At 41.5% G+C, this 27994-nt stretch overlaps 1 protein-coding gene across 8 annotated transcripts in view; it reads right to left on the bottom strand.

The window, feature by feature from the left end:
* Window positions 1-27994, bottom strand: part of LOC143860431 (protein VAC14 homolog) — a 98693-nt gene that overhangs the window by 12660 nt on the left and 58039 nt on the right. Inside the window, exon 12 of one of the 8 annotated variants that reach the window (XM_077371072.1) lies at window positions 14520-14858. The exons of 5 other annotated variants lie outside the window; for them this stretch is intronic. In XM_077371072.1, the coding sequence (XP_077227187.1) occupies window positions 14817-14858 (42 nt within the window). In that variant the 3' untranslated portion in view covers window positions 14520-14816. Of the gene's footprint in view, window positions 1-14519; window positions 14880-27994 lie in introns of those variants that run through there. 2 more of the 8 variants (XM_077371074.1, XM_077371071.1) reach the window with 2 other exon arrangements.

The following is a 27994-nucleotide window of genomic DNA, read 5'->3' on the forward strand; positions in this document are numbered from 1 at the left end:
ATTATGTTTTCACCTTTTTGTTGTATCAGAAATTCATCTTATGTATACATCGCTCAATAGGATTAGATCCTTGCCTGTTGTGTCTTGAGATCTGGCCAATAGCTCATTTGATGTCCCTATGACCATGGTCTATCATTTTGATCCTCTCGATCGCACAGTTGATGATATTCATCGCCAGATTTGGATCCGGTTTGCGACCTACTTTTGTCATTTTATGGCCGCGGTCTATTGTCTGATCTCTTGATTATCTCTCATCTTTGATGAAAAATTCAATGTCCCAGATTGTATCCTTCCTGTATATTTGATTGTCAAGTTCATTCTTATTATTTACTTAAAGGTTATATTCCCTCCCTTATCATCTTGTTCTTAGTGTCAGGTCTGATCATGGCAAACAATTTGTTAGACAAGTGGATAGCTGAGACTATTAAATCTTTTCCGCTGAGGTGTGAAGAAAGGAGTGTGGCTGAGCATTTCATCGGTTCATTTACTTATCTGAATAGTCGCGGTATAAATTGGAAATTTCTTCAACCAGCTGCTGGATGTTGGGATCCTTTTTTTCATATCTTCCGATTCGGGTCTTTTCAACTCTGTCCTATATTTGAAGATTGGTGTGCCCTGTTAGAGCTTCCTCCTGAGGGACATTGGATCCGACCTTCAAGCGTAGACTCCCCTCATGATTTTTTTTGCAAACTTTTTAAGAATAAGATCGTGAAAACTCTGCCATGCTTAACTGAGAAAAATGTGCAATTTCAAGCCCTCATTGAACTGTTTTCTAAAAACGTCGATCCTACTGACTCTCGTTTTCATGAGTGTCGACGTAATGCCTTAGTATTTGCTGTCTTTGCACGTCATGTTCTTCGCAGAGACTCTAGTGCCGCCCCTTTCACTTTGTTGACAATAGTAGATCAGATAAATGAGGGGAGAAATCCTGTCCCTACAATGCTAGCTCAAACCTTTTATGGCTTAGACTTTATTGCTAGTAAAAAGGTGCAGGATAACTTTTTCGGATGTGCCAAGCTGTTATATGTGTGGCTATGTGAGAAACTCACTATCCTTCAGCCACAAAACCGCATTGAGTACACCCTTAAGAGTTTTCATTCCTGGAAGGCAAAGATTAAGCAACCTCAGCTTAATGAATGGCACCATTAGTTGCAGACCATAGGGGAAAACCAAATTCGTTGGGTGAGTCAATCATGTCCACAAATTATCACCAGTACTTGCCCATATTCATTTGTCCATCTTATGGGTTTAGAAAAATCATCTTTCTATGCACCTTTGTGTTTCCCTTCTCAGATTATTGGAATCTTGTGTCCCCCTAAGGTTATCACACCACCTTGTTGTGAAGACCTTACTCCTGATCTCATTGTATCCATAGTAGCTGCTTGGAGAGACAAAATCATGGAGAGGAGATCTGTTTTCATGTCTAAGCTTCGAAAGGGAGGAACATTTGGAGAACCAGCAAATCGAAGAGCTCGAATTGGTGAACCATGAAGATCTTCGGCTCGAGATTGTCATTTCTTTTATTGTTTTCATTTGTTTTACTTGAATATAATCAGAGTCAAAGATTGTAAATCTGTTTTCATTATAGATGAAAATTTAAAGAAAGAAATTTTACTTGATACATGTTATAGACAGTTGGCAATTCAGGGTTTCATCATTTTTTCATGTAACCAATCGCTAACGTTGTAACCGGCCAATATAATCAATACAAAGGATGCTTGTTTTTCTTTTCTTTCTATTGGTGCAAACTATCTTATTTCATTTGTCAATCATTTAATCTAGTTTGTTAACTTCCAATCAGGATTCTGAAAGATAGCAACCATCGCTCCCAAAAAGGACTTCCAAGCTAAGCCCACCTGGTCTAGACCTACCTCAGTGTCTAGACTTGTTCGTCATTTTGATTCTCCTGTGTCATCCACAGTACATTTACCTTCTTCACCAGAGTCTTCAAATTCCTTTGAAGTAAACCAAATGGCCGACCCAACTGACCTTCTGTTGAGCATGCAAGAGATGATGAAGAATCTCACCCGGGACATGGCCGGAATGAAAGAAGAGATGGCAAACATGAAAACTCAGATGAGTGATAAAGCTTCTGCATCTAGAAGTCCCTTACTTCAGCCTCCTCGTGCTACATCTCCGGAAGCACGTAGACCTGTTATCCAGCCTTTCGAGATTGATTTAGACGAAGAGCAGTACGCTGCAGAATATTGTGCTACTGGGGTTGATAAAGAAAAAGAGAAATTTGAAAAATTCGAAAAAGAAATGTCTGAGAAGTTTAGCAAGATGGCTCACGAGATGGAACAGATGAAAGTCCAGGGGCCTAAGAAGTTTGATGTCTCTGAACTGATACTGTCTTCGACAGTTTCTTTGCCTCCAAACTTCAAAGCTCCTGATTATGATAAGTATGACGGAACCGAGTGTCGGTGTAATCACATGAGATGGTTTATCATTCTCTCGCAGCAGTATGGTTTGAGCCGTGAACAGATGGCCCAGTTATTTCCAATCTCTCTGACAAGAATCGCCAAGAAGTGGTTCTTGAGGCTGAAGCCGAAAGAGGTGAGAACCCTGGAAGACATTTCTGAGAAACTGATAGAGCAGTTCTCGATGGAAGCATGCATCGAGGTCACGAAGAGAGACCTAAAACAGTTAAAGCAAGGTCCTCAGGAGACCTTCACTTTCTTTATCAGGCGCTAGAGACGCAAGTCTGCTCAGCTAAGCCAGAGAATGTCTGAATCAGAGCAGATAAAGCTAGTTCTGAAGAGTTTGTCTCCTCAGTACTTTCATTTTTTGGCACCGCAGCATTACCCGAGTTTTGATGATCATTTGATCAAGACTGGTACTCAAACTGAGGATGCCATAGGAAAAGGCTTGAGAGCCAAGGTTTCTTCTGAGATTAGAGAAGGTAAAAGGCCTATGGTCCAGCCTAAGGAGGTTCACTCTGTTAGTTACACCAGGCCTGTGGCTAGGGTTACTGCAGGAGCAGCAAGGGCACCAAGGAGAGGTACCTTTGACAGAAAATTTGATCATCTTCCATATCCTATAACAATGATATTCAAGAGGCTTATGAAAGACAGAAAGATCCGGCTCCCGGATATTAAACCTCCACCCAATCCCTTACTCGCATTCTGGAAGATGGATCAATACTGTGAATATCACAGAGGTCCAGGGCATTTAACCGAAAACTGTTTAGCCTTGAAACATGCAATCCAGAATATGATCGACAAGGATGAACTGGCAGTTGAGAGACCAAATGTCACTCAGAACCCTCTTCCTAACCACCATGCTATGCCTCCTACTACCAATGCCATATTCACTGAGGAACCGTTACTTGACCCATCCACCCTCATTTGTGCCATTACCACTGAAAAAACCTATGTCATGAAGTTTGACAAAGGAGAGCTGGAAGCAGCAGAAAGGAAGGAGCGTTACGTGATTTCCTTTGATGACGACGAATTTGCTGAGTCATCTTCTTCTCAGTCTTGTGTATTTCAGACTGACAGTGCCGGAAATACAAGGACAGCTCCGTATGTGCTAAGAGCTGAAGACTTTGAAGAAAAAGATGGTAGAGAGCCGTATGTTGTCCGCATGGAAGAGGACGGGCTACTATTGTTAGATGACCATTGTGATGAGATGCGTCATATGACCCGCGGCGGACGTGTATTCAAACCTTAAGAATTGTGTGTAGAAAATCCTGCAAAAGTTGCAAGGAATGCAGAGAATCCGAGGCAGAATAAGGTCAGCGCAGATGAAGAAGAAGAAAGCTTGCTGAAGCAGTTGAAAAGGACTCAGGCCAATATTTCCGTATGGGGTTTACTCATGGCCTCATCCAAGCACAGGAAGTTAGTTCTTCGAGAACTTAACTCAGCACAAGTCTCTGTAGACACTACTCCTGATGAGTTGGTGAGCTTGGTCACCATGACAAAAGTGTCTAAGACCTTGTCTTTCAATGATGATGATCTGCCTTTTGAGGGCCGAGACCACACAAAATCTCTAAAAATCACTGTTGTTTGCAACAAGAAGAGAGTACCAGAGGTGTTGGTTGACAACGGCTCTGCTCTGAATGTTTACCCGCTGAGTACTGCGACAACCCTTGGATTTGGTCCTGCGGATTTCATCCCATCTGAACAGGGTATTCAGGCATACGATGGTACTCGTCGAGATGTGATCGGAACTCTGGTCACTGAAATACAAATCGGATGAGAAGACTTCGAAATAGAGTTCCAGGTTTTGGACATCAAAGCCTCATTTCTGTTGTTACTTGGCTGCCCTTGGTTGCACAAGTTCGGGGTTGTTCCATCCTTTCTTCATCAAAAGCTGAAGTTTCTTCACAAAAGCAGAGTGATAACTATAAAGGGAGACCCAGACCTTGAAGTAGGGCTGATTACTCAGGATCTGAATGTGGAGAAGACTGAGGATATTAGTTTGACTGGGTTCTCACTAGAGGTGACTGCCATCACCTTCAAGGAAGCTATGAATGAGGAAATTTGTTTCCTAACCAGCACAAACTCAAATGTCATCAAGATGATTCGCCGACAGGGGTACATACCAGGTGCATGGCTGGGTAAATATCATCAGGGTTTGACTGAGTTCCCTGAGTTTAAATCCTTCAATGGCCTATTTGGGCTGGGGTACAAACCCTCAAAGAAAGAGGTTAAAGAGATGAAGCAGCTGATGATGAAATGGGCAGAATGTCGCCGCAGGGGGTTAGAATTACCGATGGCACCATTTAATTTGACAATGAACGATCGGTTAAGAAAAGAGGGTGCAGATTTCCCTTTCTGTGGCTTTGCCGAGACTTGGCTGGATGAGAGTATAGGGTAGAGGTTGCCAGGCTTTGAAATTTTCTTTGATCTGCAGTTAGAAGACAAGCAGACAGGTGTACAGACAGAAGCTGAGTCAGAAGCTGATTGGGCAGAACATGTAGAGCCAAGCCTGCTGAGTTCAATGTTTCTTGAAGATTCGCAGACTATTGCCGAGATTGATCGGAGGGCCGTGATTCTGAACCCTACTCATTTAATCACCCCGGCAGAGGAACCATTGACTAACTGGACCTCTCAGGTTATACCTCAGGTTACTTTCCTATACAGTCGTGTTCCTTGAAAAGAGTCAGTTGTCCGTAAGTATGCGTCAGTCTCTGAGTTTGATTCGGAGTCTGTTTATTCTAACAATTCTTTTGATGCAGGTACTATAAAAGTCGAGTCTCCTGAGGTCAATGGTGATTCTTCTTCTTCTAACAGGACTAAGTCAGATGCTGAATCAGATATTCTTTCAATACATAGTTTAGAGTCAATGGACACAAATGTCAATATATCCGTTGAGTCTGTAAATTTGTTTCAAGAGTCTATTGTAAAGCCCGATGTGGGTAATTCATCATTTGATGTACTTGATTCAACATTCAATAAAATAAAAGATTCTTCTGTGTACATTCCTGTCTCTACTTTTGTTTCTAATGTTTCTGCTTCAAAATCTGATAATTTTAATAATAACAATAAAGACTCCTCCTTTGATGAGGATGCCGACGACACTCCCCCTGAAATCAGACACATGATTCAACAGGAGGAGAGTCGCCGAGCAAAACCACTTGAAGAGGAAATTGAAACCGTGAATATAGGTGACGAAACCTTGATTCGGGAGATTCGAATTGGCAAAATTTTATCTCCTGAAGAACGCGAGAAATTAATCGCCTTACTCAAAGAGTTCAAGGAAGTTTTTGCTTGGTCATATGATGACATGCCAGGATTAAGTGAAGAAATTGTTCAGCATCGCTTACCCTTAATTCCTGGTATTAAGCCAAAGAAGAAAAAACTCCGAAAACTCAAAACTGAATGGGAGTTGAAAGTTTACGAAGAAGTTAAGAAGCTGCTAGAGATAAAATTCATTCAAGTGGTTGAATACCCAGAATGGCTTGCGAACATTGTACCGGTGCCCAAAAAGGACGGGAAAGTTCGCATGTGTGTCGATTTTCAAAACCTGAATAAGGCAAGTCCTAAGGATGACTTTCCTCTTCCAAACATTGATCTCTTGGTTGATAATACAGCTGGTCATGCTCTTCTATCTTTTATGGATGGATTCTCAGGCTACAATCAGATTAAGATGGCGCCAGAGGACATGATGAAAACAACGTTCATTACTCAGTGGGGTATTACTGCTACAGGGTGATGGCGTTTGGTTTGAAAAATGCTGGTGCTACATATCAGAGGGCTGCTACGACTCTTTTACATGATATGATCCATAAAGAGGTTGAGGTATATGTCGATGACATGATTGTAAAAGGCAAGACTCGACCTGAGCATACAATTGCATTAAGAAAATTCTTTGAAAGAATCAGGAAGTATCAGCTTCGCCTAAATCCGAGTAAGTGCGTCTTTGGTATCACATCAGGAAAGCTCTTAGGGTTTATGGTCAGTGAAAGAGGGATTGAAGTGGCCTCACAAAAGATCAAGGCGATTCAAGAAATGCAGTCGCCGAAGACAGAAAGGCAGATCCGAGGTTTCCTTGGCAAAGTTCAGTATCTGAGACGGTTCATAGCACATCTGACGATGACGTGTGAACCCATTTTCAAGCTTCTGAAGAAGAATTCCTCGAAGAAGTTGAATGAAGAGTGTTAGGAAGCTTTTGAAAAGGTTAAGCAGTGTCTATCCTTGCCCCCTGTTCTATCACCTGTCATTCCAGGCTAGCCGTTATTGTTGTACTTGTATATCACAGATACAGCGATGGGTTGCATGCTTGCTCAGCAAGATTCAGAGTCTAAAAGGGAGAAGCCCATTTACTACATCAGTAAGAAGATGCTAGAGTACGAGTTAAAGTACACTGTTTTGGAAAAGACATGTCTAGCATTAGTTTGGGCTACCCAGAGGCTTAGACATTATTTGCTTTCAAGCAAGATCCTTTTGCTTTCTCGAATGGATCCACTAAAATACTTGTTTGAGAAACCCGCCCTTACAGGAAGAACCGCAAGGTGGTTGTTGTTATTGTCTGAATTTGACATCACCTATGTCACTTAGAAATCAATTAAAGGGCGTGTCGTTGCTGAACAGTTGGCTGATGCACCTGTTGAAGAGAATGCTTTTCTGAAGGCAGAATTTCCTGACGAAGAGATCATGGATATTGAAGAAGAAACTTCGAGTACTAAGTGGCTTATGTACTTTGATGGAGCTGTAAACGGTCGAGGACAAGGAGTAGGAGTTGTGCTTATATCCCCTCGGAAGGAGTATATTCCTGTCTCTATCAAGTTGCAATTTGAGTGCACCAACAACATGGCTGAGTATGAAGCTTGTATTGCCGGACTAGAGGCAACCTTGACTTTGCAGATTCAGGACATTGATGTGTTTGGGGATTCTATCTTGATCATTTGCCGGATTAATGGGCAATGGAAAACTCGAGAAGATAAATTGATCCCTTATAACACTTATTTGGAATCTTTGGTCAGAAAGTTCAAAAACATCACGTTCACTCACTTGTCAAGGACCAAAAATCATTTTGCTGACGCTTTGGCTACTCTTGCCTCGATGTTAGACATTTCTGTAGCAATGGAGGTTCAGCCCCTAGTTGTCAGACTTCAGTGGGCCCCTTCGCATGTGAATGCAATAGAGATTTTAGCCAGATGTTCGGATGGGAAGCCTTGGTATACAGATATCAAGAATCTTATTGCTCGTAAAGGGCATCCTCTAGAAGCTTCAAGCAAAGAGAGGAAGACGCTTCAGAAGTTGGCTGTCAACTTCGTTATTTGTGGTGAAGAGCTGTACAGAAGGTCATTTGATGGCATACAACTCCTGTGTGTAGAAGAAGACAAAGCCGCAGAGCTTATTGAGCAGAACCATGAAGGAGTTTGTGGTCCTCATATGAATGAAAAATGTTGTCAAGAAAGATTTTGAGACTTGGATTCTATTGGCCCACAACGGAAGCAGATTGCTTCGCCTTTGTGAAGAAATGCCATAAGTGTCAAGTCTATGCAAATCTTATTCATGTCCCTCCTTCGGAGTTGCACTCTATGACTTCTCCATGGCCGTTTTCAGTATGGGGAATTGATATAATTGGAAAGATTTATCCGAGGTCCTCGAGCGGGCATGAATACATTCTGGTCGCAATTGACTATTTCACGAAATGGATTGAAGCCGCTTCGTATGCTTCAATAACTTCAAGCAGAGTTGCGAAGTTCATCCGTGCCAACGTTATTTGCAGATATGGAGTGCCTCACGAGCTGATTTCAGATAATGGGTCGCATTTCAAGAAGGAGGTGTTACACCTGTGTGAAGAGTTCAAGATAAAGCATCACAAGTCATCTCCTTACAGACCTCAAACAAACGGGGCTGTAGAGGCGGCAAATAAGAATATTAAAGTCATTATTAGCAAGATGACTGAGACTTATAAGGATTGGTCGAATAAGCTTCCATATACCTTATGGGCTTATCGGACATCGATCAGATCTTCAACAGGTGTAACTCCATATTCTTTGGTATATGGAATGGAGGTAGTCCTCCCTGTTGAGCTAAGAATTCCCTCTTTGAGAGTGATGATGGAAGCTGACCTACCAGAGTCTGATTGGGCTAGAGCAAGGTATGATGAGCTGCAGATGACAGATGAGAAGAGGTTGAGAGCCTTGTACCATATTCAGGGATATCAGAGGCGAATTGAGAGAGCTTTCAACAAGAAAGTTCGTGTCCGTGATTTAAAGCCCGGAGATCTAGTTTTGAAGTCCTACAGGGCACCGGTATTTGATCCGAGAGGTAAATTCAGGCCAAATTGGTCTGGTCCTTACATCGTTGATGAAGTCCTGCCTGGAAAAGCCGTAAGACTCCTCGATAAAAATAGGAAAAAATTAAATGAACCTACAAACCTGGATCAGTTAAAAAAGTATTATGCTTAAGTACGCCAAGAGGCCGTCTTTGATCGACCTGAGCTTTGAGCCAACAACCTAAATGGTTTGAACCGTTTTGCAAACCCTTTGAGCCTATAAAACAACTTGTTTTCTTTGATAAATCCAAACTAAGGGCATTTTTTTATAATGTATAAAAAAAAAGAGTAGTTTGAACTACGTTATGACCTGATCCCATTAAGGGTACATAGGTAGCCTGATCAATTCAGGTTCGATCACGTCTTTTGCAAGTCCAAATGGGGCGAACTACGCAGACCTGATTCCCATTTTCTTCAGGGATACGTAGGTAGTCTGGAGGGTCCTGATTCGGTCCAATTACATGCAAACACATTAGGGTTTAGCCTTTTTCGAACCTAAGCCAACCTGAAAGTCCTTCTGGTGTATTTAGACCCAGGTTTGTAGAGAAACAGAAAAATAAAGAAAAAAATGATGGAGTCTTAGACCCGCTAAGCTGAAAACCCGAAAGGGCAGTTTAGGCAAAAATCAAGGCATTGAGTCTGCTGGATGAAAAATCTGCAAGGGCAGACAGTCCAGGCAAAAATTAAGGCATGCGGTCCGCTAAATCAAAAACCCAAAAAGGGCGATTTGGTCATGGCAAAGACTTCATGAAAGACAGAGCTTTCTGAAAGCCGGTCGAACTTTTATTTTCTCTTTGGCTCTTCTTTAATGTCTGAGTAAGCGCCAACAAAGCTTCTTTTGTTACTCTTTGAGTTAGGGAGATTGAAACTAAGCAATCTGAAGGGATAATAACCATGACGAAGATTTTTAAAAAGGTTGAAACATCTTTAAACATGGTATTTAAAAGACTCTAAGAGTGGTGAACCTTTGACCATTTTAAAATGTTTATCAGTTTAAGAAGCAGATTCAGTCTCTTTTGGAGTTTTGTTTAAAACTCGTCAAAGTCTTTAGTCATTGTCTATCAAAGTTAGTCAGTTGTCGAGTCAAAGTCAATTTTCAGAGTCCTGCTTGGTCAGTATTCCTCCCAAAGCCGGGGTGATAAAAACTCAGAGACTCGGAGAAGTAGAGAATTTGTGGTTCCTGTGGATAATGTAAAGCAGAGCAGTGTTCAGAGGTTGATAAGCTTTTAGCTCAGTTCCGGTATCAGCAAATGGCAGAGATGAGAAAATTTTGAATAGAACGAGTTTCTTGTACCTGTGAAAGGCCTTGTAAACCCAAGTGTTTATCAGAAAAATTTGTTGTAATATCAAATGTTCAGTAATAAAAGCCTTTGGCCCATTCCTTTTTTGTTGCTCTCTAATGAATTTTGTCATGGAAGTAATCATACTAGGGGCATCTTTTATGACTTAAGTCATAAAAGATGCCAAGTAATCATTGATACTTGAGATAAATATTTTCATAAAATAGAGACTAGAGAAGTTCAAACACTCTTTGTATTGTGCTTTTTAGTCAAGTTATTTTCCTTTCGAGTTGAATTTCTTTGAAAAATCTTTATCCCAGCGGAGTCTAGAATCTACTCCAGCGATTTTTAAACTTCAGTCAAATGCTTTGCATCTTTTGAAAATGGGTTGGTACTCTAAAATTCATTCAAGTTACTTGAGTCTGGTCTTTTGACCAAAATCATGCATTTCAATTTCTCTTTGCGAAAAAATGACTGGTTCTTTAATGAAATCATTATGAGTTTCTCAGTTTCCTGTTGTTTTGAAAGATTTTAATAAAGATAAATGGGCAGATTTCGTATGCCATGGTCTAGCCTTTTCTTTCGTTGTTTTAAAGGTTTTAATAAGTTAAGAAATTGCTGGATTTAGTGTTGCACTATCTGGTTGTTTTTCGATCTTCGCTTTGAAAGAGGTTTTTAATAAGGGAATTCATCAAACCTGTGTTACACGGTTTAGTCTTTTTGAAAGATTTTAGCAGAAATAGAAATTACCGAACCTATGTTACACGGTTTAGTCTTTTTGAAGGATTTTTAACAAAAATGGAAGTTACCGAACCTGTGTTACACGGTTTGGTCTTTTTGAAAGATTTTTAACAGAAATGGAAGTTACCGAACCTGTGTTACACGGTTTGGTCTTTTTGAAAGATTTTTAACAGAAATAGAAATTACCGAACCTGTGTTACACGGTTTGGTCTTTTTGAAAGATTTTTAACAGAAATAGAAATTACCGAACCTGTGTTACACGGTTTGGTCTTTTTGAAAGATTTTTAACAGAAATGAAAATTACCAAACCTGTTTTACACGGTTTGATCTTTTTGAAAGATTTTTAACAGAAATGGAAATTACCGAACCTGTGTTACACGGTTTGGTCTTTTTGAAAGATTTTTAACAGAAATGAAAATTACCAAACCTGTGTTACACGGTTTGGTCTTTTTGAAAGATTTTTAACAGAAATGGAAATTACCGAACCTGTATTACACGGTTTGGTCTTTTTGAAAGGTTTTTAATGAAGGAACTCGCTAAACTTGTGTTACACGGTTCGTTCTTTTCTTCGTTCGTTTTAAAAGGGGGAAAATTATCAAACCTGTGTTGCACGGTTTGGAATTTCCTTCGATCATTTTTTAGGGTTGCAGTAAGAAAAATATTTTCGATCCTGTGTTACACGGATTGGTCTTTTCTTTCTTCTCCCGGGTATTTAGTACCCCGATGATTAGTAATGTAATGTCAAGTAGTGACTTACCTAATCATCATTCCGCAATGTGCAACTTCCTAACGAGTTAGGGGTCATGCGTATCTGCGAAGAGGTTTGTATGAGACTGTTTAGCAGGACATACGAATTTGGGTTTATGTGGAACTATTTAACAGAATTGCGTAGATTCGCTACCTTGAAAGAGAGGAGTCAGAGTTACTCGGATAGTTAAACAGATTTATTTTCAGCAATGATCTGTATATCTATCGCCTGGCTTGAGACTTAGTTTTGCCTCGGTATTAGAAGTTTGAGTTTAGCTTAAATATTCGAGTACCCTAATAATTGGTCAAGTTTTAGACTGATCGGCATGATATAAAAAAAATAAAAATTCTTTCAATGATTAGGTGATTGGTTTGTTTGTTTGGTTGGTGCTCTTTGAGCAATTGCTATGTTTACTTTGGCTTAGCCTGATAAAAAAAAATAATGTGTTTGTGTTTTATAATCGTTCGTTCATATTTGTTAACTAGTTTAGATAGTTGAGTCATGAGTATTGGAGAGAGACTATCTCTTTGAGATGTCTTAGTTGCCGAGTTTAGAGTCAGTGAGAGGCTATCTCTCTATTATTAGTAGAGTCTTACCCTTGTGAATTCCGTTCTTAGAACCAAAATTCCAAAAATTTGCTTTGCTTTCGGGTCAGTCAAAATGTGTCGTCTGTTCAGCTTTGCCCTTCGCGTGACAAGCACGCTCTGCCAAAGAGGGGCATCTGTAGACACCCCATTTTGACCGGACCCAAGTTCGCGTCGTTTGGGCAAAACCTCGTCGGATTAGTGAATTGAGATCAAAATTTGAACCCTGAGGTAGCTTAGGGTCCCACCGAGGTCCTCGTAAAGTTTCGGCAAGATCTGCCGAGAAATGGCAAATAGGACGAGCCAAGGAAGAGGGGTGGTATGAATGTATAAGGGGGGTGAGTTATCTGCAGAGTGGAATATCCAGGTGAGAAGTAGGGTGAATTATCCGCAATAGGGGGGTGTCCGAAGCAAGGTGGTGCATAATCTTGTCCGGGCCGCAGCTGATTCGCGCGCCCAGCAAAATTCGTGCGCCCACTAACTGTAGTAGTGCCGATATTGGTAGCTTTTCTTTTATTATAAAATAGCGAGAAAGAGAAAATGAGTGGAGGAGAATCATTTCCGTTTTAAAATCTGAGAGAGAGAGAGAGAGAGAGCTCGCCGACCTTCACTTTCTCCGGCAATCAATGCCGGAATCCGGCAATTAGGTTTTTCTTCGATCGATTTCTTTGTTCTTCTTTTTCTCTATTCTTACTTTTAATTTCAAAATTTGGTTTCAAAAGCTTTTTAAATCATAAAACCCTAATCCTCTGGATTTCTTCCCCGATCAAAATCCGATCAATTTTCTGACGGGAATTTGTTTTCATTCCTTTAGTATTTCTTCCCTTTGCTCTTATCCCTAACCTTGAACCCTAACTCCTTCTCAAACCCTAGATCCATGACCTTATCGCTTAGATCTGTGGCTTATAGCTGAGATTTGTGAGAGTGCGAGGAAGGATGTTCTAATTCTAATTTTTCTCTTCTTCATCTTCTTCTTCTCCGATCTGCCATAGATTCCGACCCTATTTTGGTTGATTTCTTCTCTCAATTTTATATTAATCTCATTCTATTGCTTTGTTTTCTTCATCTTCTCCGGTGAAATTATGTTTCACAGGTTATTTTCTTCTTTCCTTGGCCTACCTCTGGTTTAAAAATTCTAGATCTGAATTAGAGCGAGATCTAGGTCTTTCTTTCATTTTTCGTTTCCAAATAGAGAGAGAGAAGGAGAGATCTGGTAGAGAAATGAAAGAGATCTGAGAAAGGAATCAGATGTGAGGGAGATAGAAGACAAGAAGGAGATTCGAAGAAGAAAGGAGGTAATCTTATTTTTTATTTTTGTTTATAATAAAGGTATGCTAAGAAATGTTTATCAGATGTCCTCTTGATTTGTAATCTTAGTGGTGTTGTGGTTTACTGGCTGTGAAAATGTTCTAGCTTAATTACTTTCTAAATCATGATTTCAATTTATCTGACCTTTATAAGTTTTATTGTTTTCATCGCGTTTCTGGTAGATCTGAAAATTATAATGTTGCATGGATGATCCATTGTTTGATTTGATCTTTTGGAAGAATAATTAGATAAGTCAAGAGGTAACTTTGTAAGTCTGTAGCATGTTATACTTCCATGGATGGATATTGTGGTGGATGAAAAGAAGGATGAATAGATGGGAAATGTTAATATGAAGTGCTGATTCTCATGAGTTGTCCTCTCGTGTGGATAAGTTCATTCGTTTCATAAGGACCTCTATTTGCACTCTAAATTTGGATGCTATTAAATTTCTGGTTATGGCTGTTTAAATAGAGTTTTAACACTTTTCTTTTACACCACTTGTTTGTATGCATGTAACCATTTTGTGAATTCCCTTTGTGATATTAGATGGGAATTGATCTTTGTGATTCTTATTAAGATCGTCAAGGAATATTCGATTCTCAGATTTTATGAACAGTTTGTTTTGAATCATGATTTTCCCAAATATCTTTGCTAACAAGTTTGCTACACTGTAGGTACATATAAGTGTGTGTATGCCTATATGAGTGTTCTCACTAAGATGAAATTGTACAGATGTCGTTTGCCTACCTTGTTTTGATTTCACAAATGTATTGATTGAAAATCTTGTTGTAAATGCTCTCTGCAGTTTTCAAAGTTATGGATACTTTTAGTTTAGCCTCTCATGATTATCTGTGTGAGTTAGTTATTGAGGTTCTCATATTTTGTTATGTGTAAGGGGATAGAATAAATCAGTATGAATATAGAGACTTGATAATAAAGGTAGCATTTTGAAAATACTATGTATAGGTCCCTTTTGTGCATAGTTTGGCTATTGAAACATTGATGATAGTTAAAAATGCTAATGATATTATTTCAATCAGTTTCAGAGTTGGGCTTCAAATAGTACGTGGATGTGAAAAGTTGTTATGAAAATTGAAATTTGAGTACAATAGTGTACGGTAAATTTTAACCAAAAAAAAAAATTGTCCAAGTGTTTTATGGTGTGCTGATATACGTACCTCATCATTCTAATAAGGATCTCTGTATATTAAGTTCAGTTTAAAATACCATATGTTGTAATTTCACGCAGGATTCAGCCCATGGTTAGCTCCCTGTTTTGGCACAATGTGAGCCCATGGTTCAGCCACTGGCAGCACAATTTTGTTCATGATTTAACCCCAGTTTTGTGCACATTTTGAGCCCATGGTTTAGTCATTGCTAGCGCAAATCAGCCCCCTGTTTTGAACAGGTTTAACCCGCAAATCAGCCCCTTGTTTTGAACAGTTTCAACCCGCAAATCAGCCCCTGTTTGGTACACTTCAGCCCCTATTGTATACATGTTCATGCACATATGAATGAATACATGTGATTATGAAAATACATATGGCTGTGGGTGAATACATGTATGAATGTAGCTGTGAGGGTGTACATGCATGTGTGTAATTGTGCGGAGTCTTTTGCATATTCCGTGTGAACTCTGGAATGACCACTCTGTATGGTAATACTGCTGTAAATGTTAGGTGTTAAAATTTCATGGTTACCCTTTGAATTCATTCTCCAAAACTTATAGATGCTCAATTACAGGTTATGGCTCTCGCTGTTTACTTGAATCATATTTCTAAAAAGAATATTCAAAAGCTCATTTGCCTAAACAGCTGTTGGTTTGAGTGTGCACTTTATATTTTATTTGAGCACTTCTCACGAAGCATGTTTTATATGCTAGGTAAGCACTACGTTATGATCAAGAAATGAGTGTATCTAGGCTCATGTTGAAAATTGTATTTTGATGTGGGGTTGATGGGCATATACATTGGTTTTGCATATTTTAAATATAGGATTGTAATGAGGAGGTTGATCCTTACAATGTGCATAAGTAGCATCCCCCCTTTTATTTCATTTACTCTATAAGGAATAATTTCAGTACGATTGTGCAGGATTGGAAAATGAATAAATTCTACCAGGTTTCCCATTTTTTTGTTCCATTTATAATTGGTAAATAGGTTATTCTTTAAGTGTGGTGTTATTTTTTTTTAAAGTTTCTAGCCTTTAAGGTGATAGAGATAGCATTTGAGTTGTATCAGCTTTGGTTTGGGCTTTTCATCTTAGTTCCGTTTTAATTGATAATGGTGAGTGTTTATTGGATCGAGGGCAATGATGGCGATAGTCAGAGCCTCCCCTTCAGAGAGACAATTTATGTCTCTATAGAGCTAGCCCAGCCTCAGGGAACTTCCTTAGTCCAAGTAGTGTTCTCCTCTCTATTTAGTAGACTTCTCTAGTCTTTTAGAAACCATTAGATGATAGTTTCTCTTCGTCATTTAGGAGACCATTGTGGTCTTATTAGCGAGTTCCATTCTAGGAGACACGCTTTGTCTCGTTAGGCAGCTTTCCTCTGGAAGCAAGCCTCATTGCTTAGAGCCCGCCTTTTCCCATTGGAGGCATACAGTGCTTCATTTATAGAACCTCTCCGGTTTATCTATCTTTTGAGCTAAAAGACATGCTATGTCTTATTTGTCCCCCTTTATAGAGTGTTAGAAAGTCTTTGACTCATTTATCCTTTTTAGTGGTAGTATTAGAGAGTCTTTGACTCATTCCTCCTTTAAGTTGTAGTATTATAGAGCCTTTGGCTCACTCGTCCTTTGGATGGCATTGTTAGAGAGTCTTTGATTCACTCGTCCTTTAATAGCGGTATTAGAGAGTCTTTGATTCATTTCCCCCTTTTCTATAGTTGTTTTCAGGAGCTTCTCCTTAGTGTTGTCATCACTCTTGTTTGTTAGGGACTAGCACAGTCTCATTAGAGCTTTACCTTTTGGGATTTTAGATCGTTGTCTTTATCCTTGGTCATTAGTTTACCTTGTTTAGGGGTTTCCCCTATTTGCCCTAGGGTTTGGCCCTAAGGTTTTGCTTCGTATGTTCCCTCCGGTCTTTGACCAAAAGGGTGAAATCAAAATTTTAAAATCCAAAAACATGTTAAAACATATAAAACTCAAAAACATTAGAAATTTAAAACATAAAAAACATAAAAAAAAAATATCAAAAGCCTTAAATCTTTTGAAGTGTTGAGTTTTGTAGCGTAGTAGGAAAGTTTCTTTTCGACCTACGTTAACTTGATCATCTTCCACGAGGTACGTAGTGCAGCTTGGGATCTTCATCCCAAGTCCATTTGTAAATAAATGCTTTAACCTTTTTTCTTCAAAACCTTGTTTTCAACAAGATCTTCCTCTAGAGTTAGGAGTTTGTCCTAGATAGAGAGTTTTAGAGTTAGGAGTTCGTCTTTGATTTGTTGTGTGCTTCTTTGTGTTTGTTTTAGAGTTAGGGGTTCGTCGTAGAGTTATAGGAGCGCCTCCGTCCGGTCAGTGGGCGATTCACATCGCCGACTGATTACTAGAATAGGATGCGTTAGTCAACCCTTTGTTTTCCTTAGGAAATACAGCCTGGTTACACATAGGTTGTAGGAACCACCTGCATTAGCTTAGGGCTAACCTGCATTTAGTTAGGGCATATAGGGTGTCCTAAAATCTACAATTCACTGAAATTTAAATAATCGTAGAAGAAGCTTTAAGAACTAGTCTGGTCTTTTAGATCGAGTCTAAGATAGAAGTCTATGTGTCTTAGGCATCATAGTTTAGAATAGGTGCGAAGAACTACGTTGCCTTGATTCTCGTGGAGGCGGGGATACGTAGGCTTCTTTGGATGAACATCAGACCATCCGAGCACTCGGGCTAAATCGTTTAGAGTCTTAGGATTTGTTGTTTTGTTATGTTGTGTGTTTTGCTATGTTTTCTTACTTTTATGCGCAGACCTTATACCTTTAGCTGTAGCATGCATGTGTTTGCCCACCAGAACTTAGCCATTAGGCATGTTACACATAACCTAACGATGTTTAGGTGACACGCTTCTTTCATTTATGTTTTGTATGCTTATTATTTCATCCCCGAGTCATGCATGATTAGTTAGACGTCCACTAGGGGATATTTGTTCCCATTTCACATGATTTTCGCCCAAAACTCTTCGAGGTTAATAATAAATGGCATAAGAGACTAAGTGTTCGCACTCGGGCGAATTGGGGGTGCTCTTCGGACCTTCTCCATTCGTCACCAGGCAAGAGCCTATTTATATTTCTGGTTATCCATTGCACAGAGGATTTGATTTTAGGGTTCCATGGCATATCCATGGATGACGACTCTGAGTTTATTTTAGGTATGTCTTGGTTTCAAGCCTTGGCTCCGGATCAAGACATATCTCTTTCTTCTTATATCGCCACTCGTGCTATGCTATGATGGTGGCATCCGTTTTAAGAGTTCCTTGGTAGAGCTCTCCTTCACACGTGGATGATCCAGAGGGTGTTAGGGACTCGTTCCCCCACAGTTCTCGGATCGGGGTCCACACAAGTCAATCTTGATGGTGTCGAAATCACGATAGAACCTTCCCAACCTAGCCTCTTCACGAGTATTGGCGAAGGGATTTACATCGGATTCAACACTAGAACCTCCATGGCTTGATCTACCACGCTCACTATGAGCCTCTTGGCGTTGAAGTCGTATGGTAAGTTGCTCAACTTGTCTTCGAAGTACTTGAAGTTCATCATCTCGTTCATCTCTCAAATCTTCAATCATTTGGTTACCAAGCCTTCCTCTATCTCTTCGTGCCGCCAAGAGAATCAAATCGAAGCTAGCCCAAGAGAGTAACATTGGCTTTGATACCAGATAATGCGGGTGCTTAAGAGGGAAGAAAAAGAAAAAGAAAAATAAAAATCACAACAAGAGAAGAAGAAGAAAATGGGAGCAATGCTCAACCAAATTGATATTCCATCAATTACATGTTTATCAACATAAAAAATCCCCTCTAAAGATGGTTTCTAACTCTTTAAATAAAAGAAAACCAAAGCAAATTTGTTCAAGCTCCTCCACTAGCTAGCTTAGGGACTAACATAATATCAATTGCATTGGAACTCACTGACTTTGACTGTTTTGGGAACCCACAGACACTGTCCACAAAAACTGCCATAACTTTCTACCTTTTTGTCCAATTTTCAAGCACAAATACTTGTTGGAAAGATCTCAAAAAGACCTACAATTTTGTAGTTTACCACTTTCCATAATTCTTCCATTTAGACGCTCAAAAATCAGGTTCAAAACGGGCCAACAACATTAATGAGGGACTGCACCTTGGAACTCCACCAAAACCACCTAGGCATGACATAGCTACCATGTTGGCACTGCATCAGTATATATACCATATGTTTCATGAACAATAATATATATAAATTATATAACAAGTATTTAGAAAAGTTTACACAAAACAGCCCATAAAACCATTCGTTCTTGCTGATTTTCTTGGAAATCAGCACTTTTGGGCTTATTCACATCTCATACATATCATAAACATCATATAAGACTACTTATATAAGTTATATAATATATCTGTAGAAACATCTACACAAAACAGCCCATAAAACTATTGTTTTTATGCTGATTTTTTTTAAAAACAATGACAAATCTTCACGAACATGACACACATGGATTAAAGTAACAAAAAGCCAAACTCTCAAACACATTAGATTATACCCAATAATAATTTATATAAGAAAAATAAGATTTCTACAATAAAAACCCTAAAAGAAAATTGAAAACTCTTTTCTTGATCTAAAAGAATCATGATCAATCAAGAAACACCACTAAAACCTTTGTTTTGAAAAATTAAGAACAAAGAAAAGCAAACACACAATTCGAACAAGGAATATGAAAAAAAGGGTTTTTCGGACACTTACTCGAAGATGAAAATCAAACAGAAGAACGAACCTCTTCTTCTTCTTCTATTCTTCTCTCTTTCTCTCTCACGGTCTCTCCAAATCATTTTTGCGGAGAAGGGGGCGTCCATGGGTTTAAATAACCCATGGTGGGTTGTTTTTATAAACCCACATGTTGGGTTCCCTAATCATAGTCTACTTCTAATAAAGCAAGAGTCCTTCTTCGTTTAAACTATTGTAAAAGGGTGTAGTTATCAATCTAAGATCACTCAAAGTTATTTAAAACATGTGGGACCCACTTAATATTTATAGTAAAAACGGATTTTACTATTTATAGTAAAAATGAACTTACTATATATAGTAAAAACGGAATTTACTATATATAGTAAAAATCGGAATTTACCATTTATAGTAAAAACGAAATTTACTATTTATAGTATGCTGAAATCTGACGGTAAAAAAGTTCACACGAATTTTAAAAAGATATAATTTTCAATATTAGTAATTAATATTATTATTAAGAATAGTAATAATAATAAAGGAAAATTAAAAGGTGTGGTCATTACATGTAATCAAGACTTCAATAGGCTAAAGAGTGTGCTTCTATCTTCTTCAATCATTGTAAACACAGGTCTTCGATTCAGCCCGTAAGAAAGGTGAATTCGGCATTGGTGCGAAGGGGTCTCCAATTCGGCCCTAGAAGAAAGGTGAATTCGACATTGTACGAGGGTCTTCGATTCGGCCCGTTAAGAGAGGAGAATCAAGTGTTTTATAAAGGGTCTTCGATTCGGCCCGCTAAGAGAGGTGAATCGCATTGTAAGAGGGTTCATTGATCCTGCCCGGTAAGAAAGAATGATCGTATAGTGAAAATCCACAAGGAGCCAAACTTGGAAGAGTGGACGTAGGGCTTGCCCCGAACCAGTTTAAAATCCTTGTGTTCATCTCTTTGACTCTCTACCTCCTTCTCTTGATTGGTGATAGGTAAACATCTCTCTTACTCTCTCTTGTATGTGCTTTCATATTCATATAGTAATTAGCACTTAAGTTGAGATTGCATGTTCATCTCTTGCTAATTAGGCCTCTCATCATTCTAATAAAGTTATAAAATCAACTAGGGAATAAAGTTCACATCATTGCTATTAAGCTTAATCAATCAAACTAACTTGATTGAGAAAAGTTAAAACTGGGGTGAAACGAAAAAGTTTTAAAAAGGGTAAAATCTTTAAAGACAACCAATTCACCCCCCCCTCTTGGGTTGCCTATTAGAATTTCAGTATGCCCAAAGTACGTTCGGCAGTTCTTTGGCCCACAATCCTCGGGCATTTTCCACTCGTTTCTTGAGCCCTTGGAGGAGGATCCGGTTGGTCACTTCCACCTACCCATTGGCATAGGGATGACCGACTGAAGTGAATCTTTGTTCGTTACTGAGCCTTCCGCAAAAATCTTTAAATTGTCCTTGCAAATTGAGTCTCGTTATCGGTGACTAAGATTCTGGGTATCCCGAATCTGCAAATGATGTCGTGGTAGAAGAAGTTCACGATTTCCTTCGAGGTGTTTTGTTTCACAGCTTTGGCTTCGACCCACTTGGTGAAATAATCGATGGCTACGTACATCATCGGATGCCCCCTGGTGAAGTTCTGGAACGGGCCAAGTAGGTCCATGCCCCACATGGCAAAGGGGATGGGGCTGGCTCTCGGCTTGTAAGGGCCGCTGGAAGGCGTGGTAATGTCACAAACTTTTGGCATTGTTCGCATTTTTTGACGAAATCGGAGGCATCTTGTTTAAGTGTTGGCCAGAAGAATCCCCGGCGGAGAATTTTGTGGGCCAGGACCTTGCCTCCTGAATGATCTCTGCAAATCCCTTCATGGACCTCCCTCATTGCTAGGTCGGCGGCTGTAGGTCGGAGGCATTTGAGTAGGGGCCATGCGAAGGAATGTTTGTAGAGAATCCGACCGTCAAAACGTAGTGGGCAGATTTGGAGACTAGGCGGCGAGCTTCCTTTCGATCCTGAGGCGTACCGTTTTCTAGGTATTGGAGTATCGGGTCCATCCAACTGGGTTCCTCCTCAATCTGGATGACTTCTCTTTCAATACTTGGTCGAGAAAGAACTTCAGTGTAGACATTGCTGGCTCAACAGCTCCTGATGACGCCATCTTGGATAAGGCGTCAGCCCGGGTGTTCATTGTCCTAGGAATTTGGACAATCTGGAATTCTGTGAATGTAGATATTTCGCTTCACACTCTTTCCAAGTACTTCAACATTCTGGTTTCTTTGGCTTCATAGATGCCGTTAACTTGTCCAACGATGAGCTGTGAATCACTGTGGGCCCTCAATCCCTATGAGGAGAGCTTCGTACTCTGCTTCGTTGTTGGACACCTTAAAATCCAGCGTTTAAGGCATATTCCACTAAAAGATTATTGGGTCCTGATAACACTAGACCGAAGCCACTCCCCCCAGCATTGGCCGAGCTATCCACTTAGGGCATCCAAGGGTGCCCCATGGCCAGTCGTGTCGGGGTAGGCTCTTCATTCTGGTCTTGAGATTCTTTTACCGGTACTGTGCATTCCGCTACGAAATCTGCCAGAACCTGGGACTTGATGGCGGACAGGGTTTTAGCTGGATATCGAATTCTCCTAACTCGATCGCCCAGTTGATTAGCCTCCCGGAAGTGTCAAGCTTCTGCAGTATCTTTTGGAGAGGTTGATCGGTAAGTACAGTTATCGGGTGTGCCTGGAAGTATGGCCGGAGCTTCCTGGCTAAGATGACGACGGCGAAAGTAAACTTTTCTATCTCTTGGTACCGAGTCTCTGCGTCATGGAGTACTCTATTGACGTAGTAGATGGGCTGCTCTGTTTTGCACTCCTGTCAGACAAGCATCGAGCTTACTGCAGCTTGACTTATAGCAAGATAGAGATATAGGCTCTCTCCCGGTACTGGCTTGGAGAGTAATGGAGGGGTTTTAAGGTAGGCTTTCAGTTGCTTGAAGGCCGTTTGACAGTCACTTGTCCAATAGAAATCTTTGACTCTTCTGAGAGTTTTGAAGAAGGGTAAACATCGCTCGACAGATTTGGACATGAATCGGCTGAGAGCAGCGATCCTTCCTATTATGAGTCTTTGGACTTCCCTAACTCCTTCTAGGGGGGTCATCTCCAAGATTGCCTTGATCTTTTCTGGGTTGGCCTCGATTCCTCGCTGACTAACCATGAAGTCGAGGAACTTGCCGGAGGTAACCCCAAAGGCGCATTTTGAGGGGTTTAATTTCATTTGGTTCCGGCGGAGTACGACAAAGGCTTCTTCGAGGTCAGAAATATGGTTCCTGGCTTCAAGGCTTTTCACGAGCATGTCATCGATGTAAACTTCCATGTTTTGTCTGATTTGATTTGTAAAAATCTTGTTGAAGAGACGTTGATACGTGGCTCCTGCATTTTTTAAGCCGGAAGGAATGACCTCATAACAAAACAATCCTTGGCCAGTGCGAATGAGGTTTTTGGGATATCGGGACCGAACATCTGGATCTGATTGTATCCGGAGAAAGCGTACATGAAGCTCAACATTTCATGTCCTGCAGTAGCGTCGATGAGGTGCTCAATCCGGGGGAGCCGATAACAGTACTTTGGGCAAGCCTTGCTGAGGTCTGTGAAGTCGATGTAGATTCGCCATTTCCCACTCGATTTTTTCACCATTACGACGTTGGCGAGCCATTCCGGGTGTCGGATTTCTCTAATAAACCCGGCACTGAGGAGGTTGTCTACTTCCTTGATGTGTTTTTGCCTTTCTGTGGCGAAATTGCATTTTTTCTGCTTAACGGGTCTGAAGTTCGGATCTACATTTAATTTGTGAACTGCAACATCAGAGGGGATTCCCTGCATGTCTGAAGCGGATTAGGCAAAAACATTCGAATTAGCCTTCAAAAAATCCACAAGGTCGGTCCTAGCCTTACTTGATAGGAGGGACCCAATCTGGACTGTCCGATCTTCTGATTCTGGGAAAAGGGGGATTTTGGAGAGTTCTTCTACTGGTTCTCCCCTCGTCATCTCGATTCGAGGGTTGGTCCCGCCTATGGAGAAAGATTCTTTGGCGGCTTTCTTCTTTTTCAGTAGGCTGGCGTAGCACACTCGGGCCTTATCTTGGTCGCCTCGGACTTCCCCGACCCCGTGCCTCGTTGGAAATTTCAATTTTAGGTGGGCAGTGGAGACCACTGCCCCGAGTTCATTCAGTGCGGGTCTGCCGATGATCGCGTTGTAGGTTGAAGGTACGCGCACCACCAAGAAAGTCTGCATGACAGTCCTCTGGGTGGGGTAGGTCCGGAACATCACCGGTATCTTGATTTTTCTTCTTACTTTAATTTCTCCTCTAGAGAATCCGAAGATGGACCAATTGACTGGTTCTAGGCGGTCCTTATAAATGTGCATTTCGTATAACACGTTGACGGAGTTTCCGGTGTCTATTAAGATTCTGCCAACGTTGTAATTGGTGATGGCAAGGCGGACTACCACAGCATCGTCATGGGGGAGTTGGATGTCCTCGTAATCCTTTGCAGTGAAAGTGATGGGTAGATCAACTTTTAGTTCCGACCGTGGTTTCTTTGATGGGGTCTCCACGGAGTTGATTTGTCCGGCGTAGATTGCACATCCTTCCTCGGTTGGTCCTCCTAAGGCGAGGCCGCCATAGATGGTGTCAATGTTTCTGGCTATTTTGGGCGCTTCCATCCCCTGATCTGGTGATCTTTGGCGGCTGCTTTCTACCTTGTGCTCTGGACAGCGTCGTCGACCGAGGGAGCGACGTTCGTCCGAGGATCGGTGGACCTCGGATTTGGGTTGCTAGTGGTTCTTGGGTGGATTCTGGAGGTACCGATGGATTCAACTGAGCCATGCGAGTCTTTCGATCTCGTTTTGAGGTGGAAGCAACTGTCGGTGGTATGACCATGGTCCCGGTGGTAGTGGCAGTACTTGCTGGTGTTATGCTTTTTCCCTGTATTTCTCATCTTTGCAGGCCATTGTATCGGCTCTCTGTCTCAAATTTCGTATATGATGTTGGATACTATGGTATTCAAAGGGGTGTAGTTGACACTTTCAAAGGGTGGGACCGGGGCTCGATGACTCGGTCGATCGTTATGTCGTCCTTGCTTGTGGTTCGGACCCGACCTTGATTCGTCTTTTTGTTTTTCTCCCCCTCGAGCGATTTCCAGTTCTCTCTCCATGGCGAACGATTCTTCGTTGTTGATGTAACAGTCGGCAATGGCCATGAGCTCTTGGAGGTCATGCGGGGGATTAACGTTCAAGGAAACTTTCATATTGCGATCCCGAATCGCGTGTCGAAGGGCGGGGCTGACCATGTCGAAATTAGGTTCCTTGATTTGATGAAGTTCTGAGCGGAACCGGCTGATGAACATCAGGAGGGTTTCATCACGTCCTTGTCTTAAAGCCAGGAGGGTGTCCGCTGGTTTCTGTCGGAGCCGACTATTCACAAAATAGGTAGCCAATTCTTTCCCGAGTTCATGGAACGTTTCGATGGAGTTGGGCTTCAACCGGCTGTACCAGTTGCTCACATCTTTCTTTAGATACGCGGACAAGGCTTTGCCCATCGTTGCATCGGTTGCGTTTCGGAGCACCATTGCCCGTCAGTAAGTTCAGAGGAATTCCATTGGATCGGTCGCCCCATCGTATAGATCCAATCAAGGCATATCGAAATTTGTGGCGATGGTGGCGTTGGTGATTCTTGGAACAAAGGGAGAAGTGACCTCGCTGTCCCACTCAGCTAAGAGGTCCGGGTCGCATGGTGTTTTCATCTGCTGTTGGAGTTCTTTTATCTAGTGCTGAAGGTCAGCGACGATGGTGGAGCCCTCCATCTGACGGTCATTCCGGGTTGGAGTTTTCTGAGCTTGAGGTAGTTCTTGACGAGTGAAGTTCGCAAGTATCGGTTCCGCCGGTTCATCACGTCTTCTGGGATGGTTCGTTTGGGCCGTTTGGCTGAGATTCAACAGCGGGCTTGTGATCGACGCTGATCCTTGCCGATGAGGGTGAAATATCCTGCTCCGGGGATTGCGGCCTTCAGATGACCCACGCTCTTCTGCAATGTCGGGGGAAGGGGTGTCGACATTGGGAGGAGTGGTGGTTGGAGGTGGAACTGCCATTGGAGGAAGTCTCCGCAACACTCGCTGGAAGGAGTTAGTGACATCTCCAAATTGTTGAGCAAGTTGATTCAGCACCGTCATGGTGACTGGAACATCACTGGAGACAACCATTTCTCGGGTTTCTAAAGGTTGGTCTAGCTTCTCGTTGCTATTCAATCGTTTGGTTGAGTTTGAGATGGAGCCTTCAAAGCTTTATGGCACCAATCTGATGGTGCCCAAAATCCGACTGCACGTACTAGCTGGGTTGAGCCTGTGATCTTGCGCTCACAGAAAAAGCATCAGTGGGCCTGGGGTTGTGGCTCCAGGCGGCCACTTCGACACTCAAGTCCGAGATGGGCTACACAGATAATGTACATTGAGAAGGAGTGAAAGCCAAGACAAGTTACCAGCGAGATGGAGAAAGATTAGGTTCAATCCCGTTGCTTGAGTGCGTAGGTGCGCTTTTATAGGGGAGGAGACCCATGATGTCCACAACTCCCTAGATCTGTGCTATTCATATTAGTAATTTTCACCTCTATTACTTGCAGATCTGAAATGGAATGCTATGAATCTGAACGAAGAGACGCTCAGACTCTGTTTCATGAAGAAAACCTTGCCAAATCAAGGTAGAAACAAGAAGAAGAAGCTTAGGGTTCCAGCTCCGAAGACCTTATTCACAGGATTTAACCACCACAAGAAACACACCGGTTTCTTCTCTGAAAAGCTCTCTTCGAAGTTCAAATGAAAAAAAAAAACAAGATCTAAAATGAAAAGTAAGGGGAGGAAAGGTATTTATAGATCCCCCATTTACAAATGAAATGTAAATGAGATGTCTTACAAACCAAATGAAATGAAATGCCACTTAAGTGTGCATGTGCCATTGGCACATAGGCACTTAATAGTGCTAATAGCTTCTTTAAGCAAGAAATCACACCTTCTTTTCAAAGAAAAAAAAACATTCCTAGCCCTTGGATCAGTAATAGGATGGGCCCATCAACTTGCACCCTGTAAAGAGGAAATGGCACACATGCATCCCCCCCTCCGCCTCCTCCGACCCTTGATCTCTTCCTTCCTTGCTCATCCTCTTTGGGTATGGCGAAAGATTCGCCTCCCCTTTCTTCCTTAACCCTTCCCTCTAATGGCCTTGAACCAACAAAACCCTTGACCGATCCAGACTCACCCAACTCTAACCTTAACCTAACTCCTGATGGTAACCCAAGGTTAGTGAATGCCGGCAAATTTGAGATCCTTTCAAAAGTAGGAATTGGGCGCCAAACCCCCTATGCAGATCAAGGTGGATCTTTCAAAAAGATTCTAGATTCCCGCCATTCCCCCCAGTTCAAAATTCAAAAAAAACCCTTGAGGTAACCCACTGTGGCACATCTTTTGAAATTCAAAATTCCCCTCTGGTGACGTCATCCCAAACTCAGCTTTTTGTTGACCCTTCCCCCCCACCCATTTTAAAAGCCAACCTAGTTCTCCAAAACCAAAACTCTGGCTCTAACCTCCAAAACGCCCCATGGAAGAACCTCTTTGCAAAACCCCTTGAAACAAAGCCAACCAAGATCGAATTCCACTCGCCCACTCTCTCCTCGGACCGGGAATTTGAAGCAACCTTTGAAATGGACGATTATGATGATGCCAAAGCCAAATGGAATAACTGTTTATTCGGCTACTTCCTTGGGGAAAACCCCACTATGCCGCCCTCAAAGACCAAAGGAAGTGGAAGCCAAAGGGAGAATTTGAATTCATCATCCTACCAAATGGTTTCCTCCTGTTCAAATTTTTTTCTTGAAGAAGACTGTACCTGCATCCTCGAACCCCAACCACCACTTATGGGGGAAGAGCCCTGATTCTTCAACGATGGGCGCCTGGTTGCTCGCAACAGAGGAAAACTCTCTCCTCCCTCCCAATATGGACAAAGTTTCCAGCTCTGGATCTCAAGTTTTGGACAACCCAACAGCTCTGGGAAAAGTTGACAGCATTATCGGCCAACCATTATACATGGACACCCCAACAGCGGAATCCATAAGGCTAAGTTACGCCCGAGCCTGTGTTGAAGTCTCCTCAGATAGCTCTCTCCCAGACCATGTCCGAATCCGCACCCCAACGGACCTAGAAATTCAAGTAGTCGAGTATGACTGGAAACTTGTGGCTTGCAAAGAATGCAAAGACTTCGACCATTCTCCATAAGCATGTCCTCTCTCTCGCGAAACTCTTGCCAGGCAAAAGCCCAGAAAAGAATGGGTCCTGAAAAAACCCATGCCGGAATCCTAGGAGGACATTCCATTCAATCAAACCTCCATCCCAGCCACATCAGCTAAACTGGAAGAACCAAAAGTCCACCAAAACACCCTGGCGAAAATTAGGCCCTCACAAGAAGAAAGCCTCTCTACAAATCCCTTCCAAGCCCTTGAAATCCAAGAATCTATGGAAAATTTCGATGGTGTTAACAAGAGACACCCCCATTCTGGTTCTGCTGAATCTCCTCCGTCAGTCAGTCCATCTCGTCCTCAAGATGCCCCCTGATAATGCTGGAACATAGCCCAAAAACAACTGTGCATTCTACCCCTCTTCCAAAAC

Source organism: Tasmannia lanceolata, unplaced genomic scaffold (assembly GCF_043159265.1).
Source record: "Tasmannia lanceolata isolate RefF3 unplaced genomic scaffold, GAP_Taslan_0.1 ptg000037l, whole genome shotgun sequence".
NCBI classification, from domain to species: domain Eukaryota; kingdom Viridiplantae; phylum Streptophyta; class Magnoliopsida; order Canellales; family Winteraceae; genus Tasmannia; species Tasmannia lanceolata.